The sequence below is a fragment of the Psittacula echo genome (genome assembly GCF_963264785.1).
Source record: "Psittacula echo genome assembly, chromosome: 7".
Lineage (NCBI taxonomy): Eukaryota > Metazoa > Chordata > Aves > Psittaciformes > Psittacidae > Psittacula > Psittacula echo.
Window position 1 is genome coordinate 7,327,079 of NC_137740.1, and position 12,770 is coordinate 7,339,848.

The 12,770-nt window shown below is 42.1% G+C and overlaps 1 protein-coding gene across 5 annotated transcripts in view; it reads left to right on the forward strand.

Annotated features, from left to right (window-relative positions):
- CC2D1B (coiled-coil and C2 domain containing 1B) overlaps positions 1 to 12,770 on the forward strand; it is a 37,037-nt gene that overhangs the window by 11,996 nt on the left and 12,271 nt on the right. For all 5 annotated transcript variants that reach the window (XR_013957275.1, XM_080622230.1, XM_080622229.1 and 2 more), the window contains exons 7-20: positions 310 to 583; positions 1,071 to 1,195; positions 1,335 to 1,410; positions 2,537 to 2,647; positions 2,917 to 3,047; positions 3,684 to 3,756; positions 5,964 to 6,076; positions 6,861 to 7,053; positions 9,392 to 9,564; positions 10,202 to 10,327; positions 10,850 to 10,908; positions 11,164 to 11,280; positions 11,774 to 11,847; positions 12,496 to 12,554. Coding sequence is in view for 4 of the 5 variants with exons in the window: in XM_080622230.1 (XP_080478356.1) it covers positions 310 to 583; positions 1,071 to 1,195; positions 1,335 to 1,410; positions 2,537 to 2,647; positions 2,917 to 3,047; positions 3,684 to 3,756; positions 5,964 to 6,076; positions 6,861 to 7,053; positions 9,392 to 9,564; positions 10,202 to 10,327; positions 10,850 to 10,908; positions 11,164 to 11,280; positions 11,774 to 11,847; positions 12,496 to 12,554 (1,704 nt within the window). In the remaining variant the exon portion in view is untranslated. The remainder of the gene's footprint in view (positions 1 to 309; positions 584 to 1,070; positions 1,196 to 1,334; positions 1,411 to 2,536; positions 2,648 to 2,916; positions 3,048 to 3,683; positions 3,757 to 5,963; positions 6,077 to 6,860; positions 7,054 to 9,391; positions 9,565 to 10,201; positions 10,328 to 10,849; positions 10,909 to 11,163; positions 11,281 to 11,773; positions 11,848 to 12,495; positions 12,555 to 12,770) is intronic.

Consider the following 12,770-nt stretch of genomic DNA (forward strand, 5'->3'; position numbering starts at 1 on the left):
TGGTGACTTTCTGTGGCAAAGCTGAGTGGGCCACATCAATTATCCAACAATTCTGGGTATTGAGGTACTTGCAGTTACGTAGTTTGCATAGCAAGTCCTTTGCATGGTGTTGCTCTGATAATCGGACACCTTTCACTAGCACTGAAGTTGGCCTTGCAGGGAAATAGAGAGCTGAAAGGCAGCAGCCTGTAGTGATGTGTGTAATAGATCTCATCAGGTGTAAGGGAATGAATTTGTGTTTTAATGATTTTATGCTAGTAGCATGTTTGATGAAAATATCTATTGACTTTGCTGTTCCGTCTCTGCCAGACACTAGAAACCATGCTGGCTGCAGTGAAGAAAGGCAAAAAAATCAATGAGGAAGAAATGCCACCTCCTGTTGCAACAGGAAAGAGTTCTTCTCACTTATCCCAAGCTACAGGAGTGGAGCTAGAGAATACAGGAGATTCAGTTGGTGACCTCCCGGAGAGTAAAGCTGAGTCTGCTGCAGACGATGAGCAGAAGACCCCTCATGAAGCAGTGCAACATGTGGAATCAGAGTCTCTACAGGGTCATGATGCTTCTAGTCCTACTGTGGAAACAGGTACGCTAATCTGAGGGGATAAGCAATTGCAACACTATTTAATGCTACATCTTTCTTGATATTTATAGCAAAGCACTATGTTGGAACTTCCCTGCTGAATGTTTCAGATAGAGTTGTCAGTGGGAATGCTAAATTTCTGGCAGTGGCATCAGTTATTATCGTAGACCTCTTACATGCACTGTATCAGTATCTTTCACTTAACTTTTCCTGTGCCTCAGTTTCTCCTTCAGTATTGTTTCACTTGTGGAATTCCAAGCTTTAAAGGTTTTTGAGATACTGACTAAAAGACAACTTTTCCATTGGGAAAAGTGGGATTATGATGTCTGGTAGAACTTCTGGAGACTGGTGGAAAAAGGACTTATGTAAGATGGCTGTGTGGTTCAAAGCAAAAGAGGACAAATGCAGCTATTGAATAGATGGACATAGCAATGGAGGCACATCTTGCAGGCTCTGTATAAGTCTTGCATGCTCTGTTTCGTTCTCACAGATCTCCAGAAGAGCAGCACACGAGCAATACTACTTATGAGGCAGAAGGAGTATAAGTTAGCAGCGCTGAAAGCCAAGCAGCAAGGGGACCTGGAGAAAGCAAAGGAATACATGAAGGCAGGCAAGGTGTGCACACAAGAAGTCATGAATTATAAACATACCCTGTGCTTTACCAACATGCACTGAGTGTCAAATATTTATTGTGGCAGTTAGAAAGACTTGGACATACTAGAATAAATCCTCTGTTTTGTTTTTTCTGCATTAGAAATTTAATGTGGTCTTGGAAGCTTTGGACAGTGGGCAGCCAATAGACGTGGAGAATATGCCTCCATCTCCTCAGGGTAAGGCTTGTCTTACAGAAACCCTTTTAGAAGTCTCTCTGTGCTGTAGTGGAATGATTCTGCATTTGATTGCAAAACTGTAAGAAGAATTGAAGATCACTTAGGTCTGAGGCTTATTGCATATTTAAATTCTAATCAAAACCAAAGAAGAAAACAGAGTTGTTATATTGAAGTTACTCTCTGTGAATTACAAGTTTAAGTAGACACTGATGTCTAATATTCCTGGGTTTATAGCTTTATATAATAGATCATATTTAAAAATGAAAGGGAAAGGAGTAATGGCACATCCTCAAAGTTTACTGTGATATTTGATGATGTTACGGGTTGTCAACTGAAGTTCATAATGTTCAGATGAAGAGATTAACAGATAGGTTGCAGTGCAGTGAAGTTTAATTTTAAAGTAAGTTACTGGTTTTAAAGATACTTCTATCTATTTAAGAGAGGGCTTTTCAAAATAGGTCTGGTATTGCCACCTACATTTAATTGAACTTAATGTTTTCAACCATTTACTTTAGCAAATTAATTTATTCTAAGAAATTAAATGACAGATTATTTCATTAAATCACTTAATTTATGATCCCTTAAGTTAGAAACTGATCACCAAGTGGCATTAGAGAGAAAATTCACTCATGACACAATCTTACATTGAAAACTGCAAGATTTTTGCAGTGGATAGTTCTATAGTTTTCTGAAGTAACCACTGTTACACAATGCCAGAAGCTTGGGTGTCTGAATGGATGGTGTTACTTGCTTTCCTTTTTCAGCACATCTTTTGTTACTAGAATATTTTAGTCGGTTAGCAATCTTGTTCACTCCTTCCATCTGCCATGATACCAAATTGTATTTTGGGGAGAGAATTCTTAGAATACTTGAACTGGTTGTCCTTTTTTTCTTCTTTTCCCTCAAGCAGCACTAACCTAAATTAAATCAGCATTTGAGATTTCCTGTTATGAAGCATTTTCTCTGAATGATGGGAACATTACACTTGCCCAGCCATGCAGATACTGTTTTGAAGCCAAAAAGCTTTCATGAGGATGATATGATCAAATTGATGGTTTTCAGGGTGACATGGGTTGACTTGGTGTTTATGGAACAGGTGAAATTTCCTGCCTTTCTTGCTTTGCAGATCTTGAGAGCCTAAGAAATGTACAAGGTGCCTCCAAGCAAAAGGTACCAGCTCCAGTGGGAAGCTCCCAGGATCTTAAACCACCTGAACCTCACACCCGAGAAGCTTCAGGTAGGACTTGTGGATTTCTCTTGCAAGCCGTAGAAATAGCACAGGTGAAAGGCACTCTAAGGCCTGCCCTATCCCACTGAACTGCATCAGGATTGAGTAAACCTAGGTCTTGAGTATTGTTTGCTGCTGATCCCATCTATGCTTTTGTATTCATACTAAGACTTTGCAATGATGTTTTTGTCTCTGCAGAAGGTAAGGAAGGGAAAAAAGCAGCTTGTATGTTTTGAAATCCAAATCACATACCATTTCTTTGTCTGTCTTATTTCAAGCTTCCCTGCAGCAGCCAAAAACAGTGCTGGAAGCCCTGCAGCAGAGGCTTGAGAAGTACAAGTCAGCAGCAGCACAGGCTAAAGCGAGTGGGGATGACCGGAAAGGCAGGATGCACGAGAGGATAGCCAAGGTAAATGAAAGTGTGGCAGGCTGCTTGCATCCAGCAAAGCCACTTGAGTTAGTTTACTTCTTGCATCCAGCAAAGCCATTTGAGTTAGTTCTCTTGCTGAAGACTTTTTCAGGGCTGCAGTAATTCATAGAATCATAGAATAGTTAGGGTTGGAAAGGACCTTAAGATCATCCAGTTCCAACCTCCCTGCCATGGGCAGGGACACCCCACACTAAACCATGCCACTCAAGGCCGCATCCAACCTGGCCTTGAACACCGCCAAGGATGGGGCATTCACAGCCTCCCTGGGCAACCCATTCCAGTGCCTCACCACCCTCTCAGTAAAGACTTTCTTCCTTATATCCAATCTAAACTTCCCCTGTTTAAGTTTTAACCCGTTACCCCTTGTCCTGTCACTACAGTCCCTGATGAATTTGTGTCACTACAGTCCCTGATGAATTTGTGTATTGTTCTTCTGTTTGTAAAGGGCTCCAGCAGGAAAGCTGTAAAGCATTCAGAGGGAAGAAGAAATAGAGACAATGCACATATTATAGTAAAATACTGTGTATTCTGCAATATTTGTGCTGGCTAAGTGCAGATGATTGCTGGTTTATAGCCAACTCTTTTTTATGTCTTACTGAGTGCTTTTGATTACAGCAATACCAGGATGCCATAAGAGCCCATAAAGCAGGGAGAAAAGTGAATTTTTCTGAGCTACCTGTTCCTCCTGGTAAGTGTGGATATAAAATGTCCTAATACCATCTTCTGTGTATTTACTGGGCTCTGAAGGAGCTGTGCAGATACTGCCTCCTCATCCTGTGGAATAGCTCCTCCTATTTCTCAGCAGACTGGCCTTGCTGTTTGATGGTATTGTGAGAGTGATTATAAATATGCACCCAAATGTTCACACTGGTGAATAGTCCTCATTGTCGACTGTAAGTTTAAGTTCCAAACTGCCTGTTTGACAGTGTTGGAACTCAAAACTGGTGCTGTTTGAAAAGTTAAACAGTTTAACCATGGGCAGGTGCTGAAAATGTTGTCTGTTTGTCCTGTGTGTTTGCCCTGTTTTGTCTTTCCTCCTAGAGGAAAGATTGAATTTGGGATGTATTGGCTTTTTAATTTACAGGAAGGAGATTTTTGACCCCATTCTATTGATTCCCACCAGGAGCCTCAGAACCCTCTATCTAATTAATAATCATCTTACACCTGACAAGTCAGATGTGTAATTCAGCTCTCATGGCCAGTAAAAGTAGTATACAGAGATGAAGCAAATCATGCCTGTGGTCACACTGAGACACTGGCATAGGCAGAAACTGAAGCTGGTTCTTGAGACTGCGTGTCCTTTTTACCGTCTTCAGAACACGCATAGCGCTGTGTCTGTGAAAGGTTGGGCAAGGTCATCTGTGAATGTTCCACCTCTGGTTTGCATGATACTGTTTCTCCCCTAGGAAGCATCATTCCTTTTATCTTGTGCCTGATGTGTTCTCCTGGAAAGATACTTAGCACTGCAAAGAAGTGCCTGGGCTTTTTACTTTAGGAAAAGGACATGGACCTTGTGGCTTTTTTGTCTTTGTCAAATGTGGCAGTAGCAAGCACTGTAGTAGTAGTATAGTAGGCAGTGCCGGCTCTGTCAGGTCATGTACTGCTGTGAAGGTTCCCTGCTTTGAAGCTGTTCCTGGAAAGCTGAAAGTTGGACCAGATGATCCTTGAGCTCCCTTCCAACCTGGTAGTCTGTGGTTCTGTGAAAAGCAGTTTAGCACCCCTTGTTCTAAGAAGTGATCAGTTTCTTGGTAGATACCTGTTTCTGTAAGGGAGAGGTACTCCATATTTACACTTCTGAAAATACAGATAACTCTTCCATTTCCTTACATATTAGCTAGGTGTTTTTCAGCCATCATTTAGAGGCCATATGATTTAGGTTGAAGACAACCATTAGGCAGTCACTGGGACCAGCAATGAGATTATAATGGACTGGCAGTGCATTTCATTGCATCTGAATGACGATAAGAACCAGCCTTGATCTCCTTGGAGACAGAAACACTGCTGAATAATGGATCAAACTGGGGGCAGCAGCAAAGCGTTCTACCTGTCTGTGTACCTCTAAACACGTTCTGTCCCTGTAGCAGCTATCTCTAGGTTTAGAAGCAGTTTAGTTGCTGTTTCTTGGCACCTCTAATGAGACCAGCAGCAAAAATACTTGCTACGTATTAATAAGATAAATCTTATTAACAGACATTTCATAGTAGTTGCTCTGGGTCTCTTGTTCAAAGCTGACACTGAAGCGGAAGTGTGGAAGTGAGTTTGTTTTCCATCATCCAGCCTTCCTCCCATCCTGAAAAGGATAATAAAAGCGAAAAGAATTGTTCTTCATATACTTCACATTTTACTACTGTGATTCTGCCTTACTTTGCAACCTCTGTATTGCTGTGGATTTTCAGCAGAGGATTTTAGTGTGTTATCCAGATGTTAGTGATGTGTTGTTTTATTACTGTATGGGATAGCACCGATTTTCTGCTGGACTGTGTACCTTTAAGGTGAGGCAGCAGTGAGAGGGAAAAAGAGCCAGCAACAACTTGTACAATCCACTGTCCTTTGTGCAAAGGAGACTGAATTCTTTGCTGGTTCTGGGAGCATCTCTGTTACCAAAGTCTTGAGATACATGGTTCCGTGGCTGGCTACCAGTTGCTCAACTTGGAAAACTATGCTCTGTTACTGCATCATCTTAAAGTTTGGATATCTGTGAGAGATCTGATCTTAAGTCCACCGCTCAGACTTTATCTAGCAAGGCTTTGTGGCCTTGGTCTCAGTGTGGTTATGCTCAGTTATGAAATAAATGAGGTAATAAATACTTGACTAGAAATAGCTTTATGAAAAGAAGAAATATGGAAGACAGATCTTAGGTCTTATGCAACTCTTCTGTATTCCTTTCCTCCACAGGATTTCCCCCTCTTCCTGGTGTTGCAGCAACAGATGGTGACAGCTCAATAGCTGCTGTTCTGGAAAGTGCTGGCAAGCTGGCAAACATGGAGGAGAATGATGATGACGAGGAGGTTTGTATTTCTTAGTAGGATGTGTAAAAGTTAAAATGCTGCCTCTTGTGATATGCAGAGATGAGGCCACTGGATTTCCAGTCAAGGAAGATGAAATACATTTCCCATAAGTCTGAAGAATGTAGGGTCTCGGTAGTGATTTCAGTTTGCATTATAGTGCAGGAAAGAGATGAGGTGTTATTAGAGTCAGTACCTACAGAGTCTCTGAGTTTGGCTTTTTCATAACTGTCTTAAATGTGGGTTTTATTTTCAAGGCAAACACTTCAGATCCTAGTCACCCCTTTACATTGTTCTAAAGTACTCGAATCTGTATTTTCATCCTGCATGTCAGTAGCTCCTCTGTTTGTGCCTTCCCAGGATTTTCAACACTTTTTTTGTCAGGCAGCACCAGCCTTTAGACATCAGTTTGATTTCTTTCTCTCTCTGGATTTGGTTTCTTTCTGATTGATGGTGCTTCAACTGGAGTAGCTTTTAAGGGAGAAAATTCCTAGATGATGTTTTTTCTGCATGCATCTGCTTGGTTTCGAAATCAGTGCTTTGTTGAACATTCCTTTTGTCCCTTCTGTAGTGGAGGTTTGACACTTGCACAGGTTAACTACCTACTGGCATGGTACTGGCATTACTCATAAACCTCCAGAAGTTAAAATTTGCTGTCTGGAATGTTATGCTCCCCTCAAAAGTGATTCCAGAAGGCTGATAAATGATAACCATGGTTGTTGATGCTGTCCTCAACCCTGGAATAGATTTTTATTTGTGTAATATAAAATTCCTTTTGTTATGTTAGACTGAACCTCTGGCACAGGCCCCTGTTGCCAAGAAGCCTGCTCAGCTGCCTGCAAAGCCGACTCAAGTTGTTAAGCCAATTACAGTGCCATCTGCTGTAGCTGGGGAGGAGAGGTCTCCTGAGCATGTGAAACGAGCTTCATCACCTTCCACCCTGCATAAGGCAGAGTCAATGGATCACCTCCCTCCAGCTGGTAAGATGAAGGGATCGTCATTCCCAGTGATCCATGTGCAAGTTGTTTGCACTAGTTTAGTTTAATACCTTGGTAAAAACCTCATTATCTTTTAGGTACGAGCTTGTGAATATGTGCCATAGATGTCCTCTGGCAGGAGGCTCAGTATATGTGCCTGCTGGAGGGCAGATCCAGACCAGCCGTGCAGCATTATTTCACAGGGGCAGCAATGTGTAATTCTAAGGGTGATTGGGGTTTCAATTAATTTTGATGTAACAAATGTATCAATTCATAATGTTTAACTCAGCTTACAGTTGAACTCTGTGTGTACTCTCATTAAAGTAGACAGCTTGCTAGTGTGAATTATTCATTGATCTAATGCAGCTTTTACATCAAGCAATGGGTTTTGCCTAGTGCTTTATCCGAGGATCTCAAACTGATACACAGGCAGTAGTTCATCAGTTTCTCGTTCTCCTGTTGCTAAGGTCACTGAACAGTCTGTACAAGATTAATTGTACAGATAGTCAGAGGCGGCCTCCTCCTCATGATGTGATTTGGGTACACACCAGCAGTGTTCAGGCTCTCACTGATTCTGTTGTTTGCCTTGACTGTAATAGAATCGTAGAATAGTTAGGGTTGGAAAGGACCTTAAGATCAAACAGTTCCAGCCTCCCTGCCATGGGCAGGGACACCTCATGCTAAACCATGTCACCCAAGGCTCTCTCCAACCTGGCCTTGAACACTGCCAGGGATGGAGCATTAATAATCCCATCCTTCTTCCATTCTGCCCTGGGTAGCTCCCTCAGGACAAAGCAGAACTGCTTAGTTGGCTGATGCAGCGTCTTTTACAGACTGAAGAGCATTTCACAGTGCCACAATGGTTAGCTTAAGTCTTCTCTCTAGAAAAATTCCATTACTTGTTTTATAAATACCACTAAAACTTAGTAGTTGTCCATTTTGACTTTGAAAATCTATGAATCCTCAGGATTTTGGGGTTTTGCAGTTTTAGCTGACATTTTAATCTTTTGAGTGAATTGCCCTCGACTTACAGTGTGAAGGAATTGATATCTGGTCTCTGATACTACAGTAATTTCTTCTGGGTATTTCATGTGTTTTAAAAGAAGACCAATAGGTGCAGCAGGAACCTGGACAGATTCATACTGACATGATTTTCACAACAGTGAAACAGTCAGTACTTCACTAACGTAAAGCTGTATTTCACTAGCCAAAGTGCATTCTGTGATCCAGATGTTACCTCCTGCCCCCCAGAATTACAAAATGCAGCTTACAGCTGATAAACTGTAACTGTGTTGTTGGAGGGCACAAGGCATAGGGAGGTGTGGGAGTGGAGCAGTTGCACTTAAGGCATCCGCCAGGAAAGCCAAGGAGCAAAGATCAGTTGGATTAATGGCTTTGTTCAGTGCATTCTCCACAGATTTTCTTTGGAATACCTGTGCTCTGTGTCTGAGGCTCACAGAACACACTGTGGGGTTTTGTCTCAATAGAATCTGGGCTGGGTACCTTGGCAAGTTAATTTGGGTTTGGCTGATTGGGCAAAGTGCTCACAGCAGCAGGACAGTGGCTCTTTTGTGAGGATGGGAATAAGTTGATTGTCATCTGCCAGCAGTGAACATAATGTGAGAGTTACTGGTGTATTTATTTGCCAAGACAGGCACCTATTGCAAGTGCTGCTTAGCTTGTGTAATCACAAGTAGAGTGCAGCAGTGAATACAGTATCAGTATCTTTGAAAATAGCTCATGCTGTGCATTTTCTAAGTGAAGTATAAGAAGAGGCAGAATGCACTCATCTGGTAGAATGTAAAGCAATCTTTCCTGACTTGCACAGTTGTCCTTATATTACGGGAAGGAAAGAGGAGACCCAATAACTAATAAGAAATGAAGATGGCAAGGAATCACAAATAAGCAGAGGTGATAAGTCTGAATGTGCCTGCATATTGGTTCATCTGTGTTTCTTTCCTGACAGTTCAGGGTTGAGAGAAGAAATGAGTACAGAAGATACTCATATTTGCTGTCTTTTAGAAGTTAACATGTCAAGCTGAAAGCTTGTACTCACCTTCTGCTTTGGATCTTCAAATAAAGGGCTATAATCACTATTGTGACACTTGTGAAGTGCTATGAGGTTTTGATGATGGATGCCATGATAGAAGGAAGTTTGTTTCTTTTTCTGATACTTGCCATTGAAACTGGCCAAGAAACAATTAAGTGCAGTAAGGAAATGTCCTTATTGGGTAGCTGTACTTTTGCTGACCTTTTTCTGGCTATAAATGGGAAGTGATAAATGTGTTTCAGGGCATGGCAGTGTCAGATGAATGAAAGTTTTTATTCAACTGTTTTTCAGTGAGGGAACAGCTGGAATTTCTGGAGAACAGAAAGAAGCAATACATAAGGGCAGCTGTCAAAGCAAAGAAGGAAAATAACCTTGAACAGGCAAAGATGTATCTCAGGACAGCCAAGAGCTTTGACATAAAGATTCAGCAAGCAAAATGTGGCAAACCTGTTGATATTTCCAAGGTTAGTACGACTGTCAGTATCCTGCTTTGTTTCATATTCTTGGACATCTAAGTGCTTACTTCAAACAGTGAATGATTTAATAAGCATTTCGTGACACAATTAAGTTAGTTTGATAAATCTGGAATACTGAGCTCTGAAATCCCCCTATATTTTTGATTTAGTTTTCATTTTGTTTCCTCTGCTGCTCCTCAGGTGTTCCAGATTTTGAGAACATTTAGTCTCCATGAACCGTTTGCTCCTTGATTTACACCCAAACCATGCAGCTTAGAAGTATCCCCTGGGGTTAGGGTGTGAGTACATCTCTTAGCTGTGTCCTGGCTCCATTTTGGGATGAGGATCAGGTGCATGTGATGGAATGGTGCCCTGGTTTCTCTTGATATTTGGCTAGATGGGAAACTAAACTGCACTGTTCATTATTCCTGACCTGAATGATCAGGGAGCTAGGCCTGTAAGACATTTTGCAGGGTTTATGACTTAAGCAGTTGTCAGTGGTGCGAGTATGGGTTGGGTTGGAATTGCCTTGAGAAGGAAAACAACCCCTCTCCCTTCACTGACCTTTCCAGACATTCTGGCTGCTTTTTGTTTACTTCATTTTTCCCCTATAAGGGCTCTAAAATGTGGTGTCCTTACATTGCAGCTGCCATCACCCCCTACAGATGACGAGGGCGATTTTATCTTCATACACCATGAAGATGTCAGACTGTCTCAGAAAGCAGATGAAGTGTATGCACAGCTCATAAAACTGCTGAAGGACCAATACGAGGTGACCAGTTTATCTTTTTTAGTGAGGCTTTGGGTGTTGTTATTTTAATATCTCTCTGGGTTTTGTTAATATTATCATCCATCCCATCATTGTTTCTGTGGGGTCTTTTGGTTTTCTTTTAAATTACTTCTGATTTTGTGTGTCCTAAAGGGGAGCATTTTCAGAGTTAGATTTACTAGTTGAAGTCAGAGGCTGTGCTTGGAGGCTCGGGACTATCAAATTGCCACTATTAATGTGAGCACTCCAGTTTGTAAATAGTACCTGAATGATTAAGACCGGCCCTTGACTGAACCTCATATTTGGAAATGAAGTGATTAAAAAGCAATTAAAAAGGGCAGAACAATCAGATGCTGGGCTTTTTGACTGGGAATGGTGGGGGAATGGTTTTGGGTGTCATGGGAAAACTCTTGCCATTTCTTAAATTAGGATGTCATCAACCTCAAAACTCTCTGCCAGTCACGAGTCTGTGTATAAGGATCACTGAGTGCAGCTGTATTTGTTTGGGTTTGTTTCTGTTGACAGAGGTGTCTGCAGTATTCCAAGCAATTCATGCATCTGGGAAACGTAGCAGAAACGACTCGGTAAGACCCACTGTTAAATCATCCCACAATGTGGTCAGTTCAGGCATGAGTCTGCCTGACCCCCTTAAAGATGATGGGGGTCAGGTAGTTTCTCATAAGTGAAAGGGTCAGGACCTGTGAAGCCTCCTGCATGCCCAAGTTGCAATCAGACCTCTGCTGTGAGGCTTACTGTGTGGGCTGTATCTGGCAGAATGCTCTGTTTGATGTCCCAGTGTGTGTTGTAGCTTTTCTGTTGTTTCTTTGCCTTTTCTGTAGGTTTGAGAAAATGGCACAAGGTTGTAGAAAGGACATGGACATCCTGCAGCTTGCACGAGCACAAGGAATGGAGCCTCCAAGCCATCACTTTGAGGAACGAACCTTCAAGATGATAAGGTGTGGAAAACCAAAGGGATTTCTCAGGCGTGCTGGAATGAGTTTCCTCGTTTCTAGATCTTCTTTAGGGAATTGTGGGCTTCAGCAGACTTGGGTAGCACCTAGCATTAGGCTCAGCATTCCTTAAAAGACACACAACAACTTAAATACATAGAAACTCTTCTCTAACTTCTCTTCTGGGTTCTTTTGTTTTCAGAATATCTTCAGCTTCATCTCTTCGTATTATGTTCCTTCAGATACTCTTCCTGCCTCTGTGTTCCTCCCTCAATCCTGTTGCCTTTTGGCTTTGTTGATGGCATTTTCCATTATACCTCAGAGATGTTTTTGTCTTGGTTTGTGCTTTTTCCTTGCTCTTTTGTAATCTATGAAGATGATCTGTGTAGGAGTGCACTGTTGAAAGCAATCTGGCACATTCCTGGTGTCCTGGTCTGACAGTGGATCTGGTGGTGGGCTACTGGGATGAATACACTTTTTTGTCTTTCTTTTTTCACAGGATATTTTCTGAGCTCAACAGCACAGAAATGCACCTTCTTATTGTCAGGGGGATAAACCTACCAGCTCCACCAGGTGGGTACTCAAAAGGGCATGTGGGCTTTTTCCCCTGGGTAGGTAAGGAAAGTAGTGGGGAATGAGATTTTTCTACCTTGAAGACCACTTTAGGAGTCAAGACTTGTAGCCAGCACTCATTAAAACAAAGTAACCAGGGTTCAGGCTCAAGCCCCTCCCAGCTTTTAAACAGTATTAAAAAAAACCAAAACCCCCAGAAGAATAAAGAGAATCTGGGATCCATCTGGACAGAGGGAAGAACTTCAAGTTGTCCTGGGTTCGCTCATAACTGGGTCATAGTTTTAGTTTCATGTTTATCTCCTATTTTGTTATGCCTGCCTTAACTCTGCACCACGTTAATGTGTATTGACCCTTCAGTAGACAGGAGTTGCTCCTGCCAATGTTCCTGATTTTAGTCCCTTTTTTCTGGGAGCTTGTAAGCCGTCTGTGCTAGTCTGTCTCAGGACTAACAGCAGCATTAAGAGAAGTAGGTGTTTTCCTTTGGACACCAGCTTTCTCTGGATTTTGGTTTGTTAGATTTCAGTTACCAACAGACAGGTCATGAGTCCTACTGAAACTCACTCGGGTGCTCTTGAGAACCATTAGCATTACAGATGCAATGAACATACCTATATGGGCTGTTTGGATTGGTGGTGTTGTCTCACTCAGGTGTATCACCGAGAGATTTGGATCCCTTTGTGAAGTTTGAATTTCAGTACCCGAGCGCGGTGAGTGTGTGTCCTGGCTCTGCTGTTCCTCAGTCTGACCCTTGCCACTGCTGTTAGCTTGGGAGGGCTTCAAGGAGGAAGTGTGTGGGTTTTCTTCTAGAAAGGGAGAACACTTCCAGCCATACTGCCTGAGTTTAGTTCTAAACCAGAAGCTTTTTCTGAGAAACAGAGCTGCTTAATGAGTTTGCTGCAGATCTGAGCTTTGCTGCCCCTTGA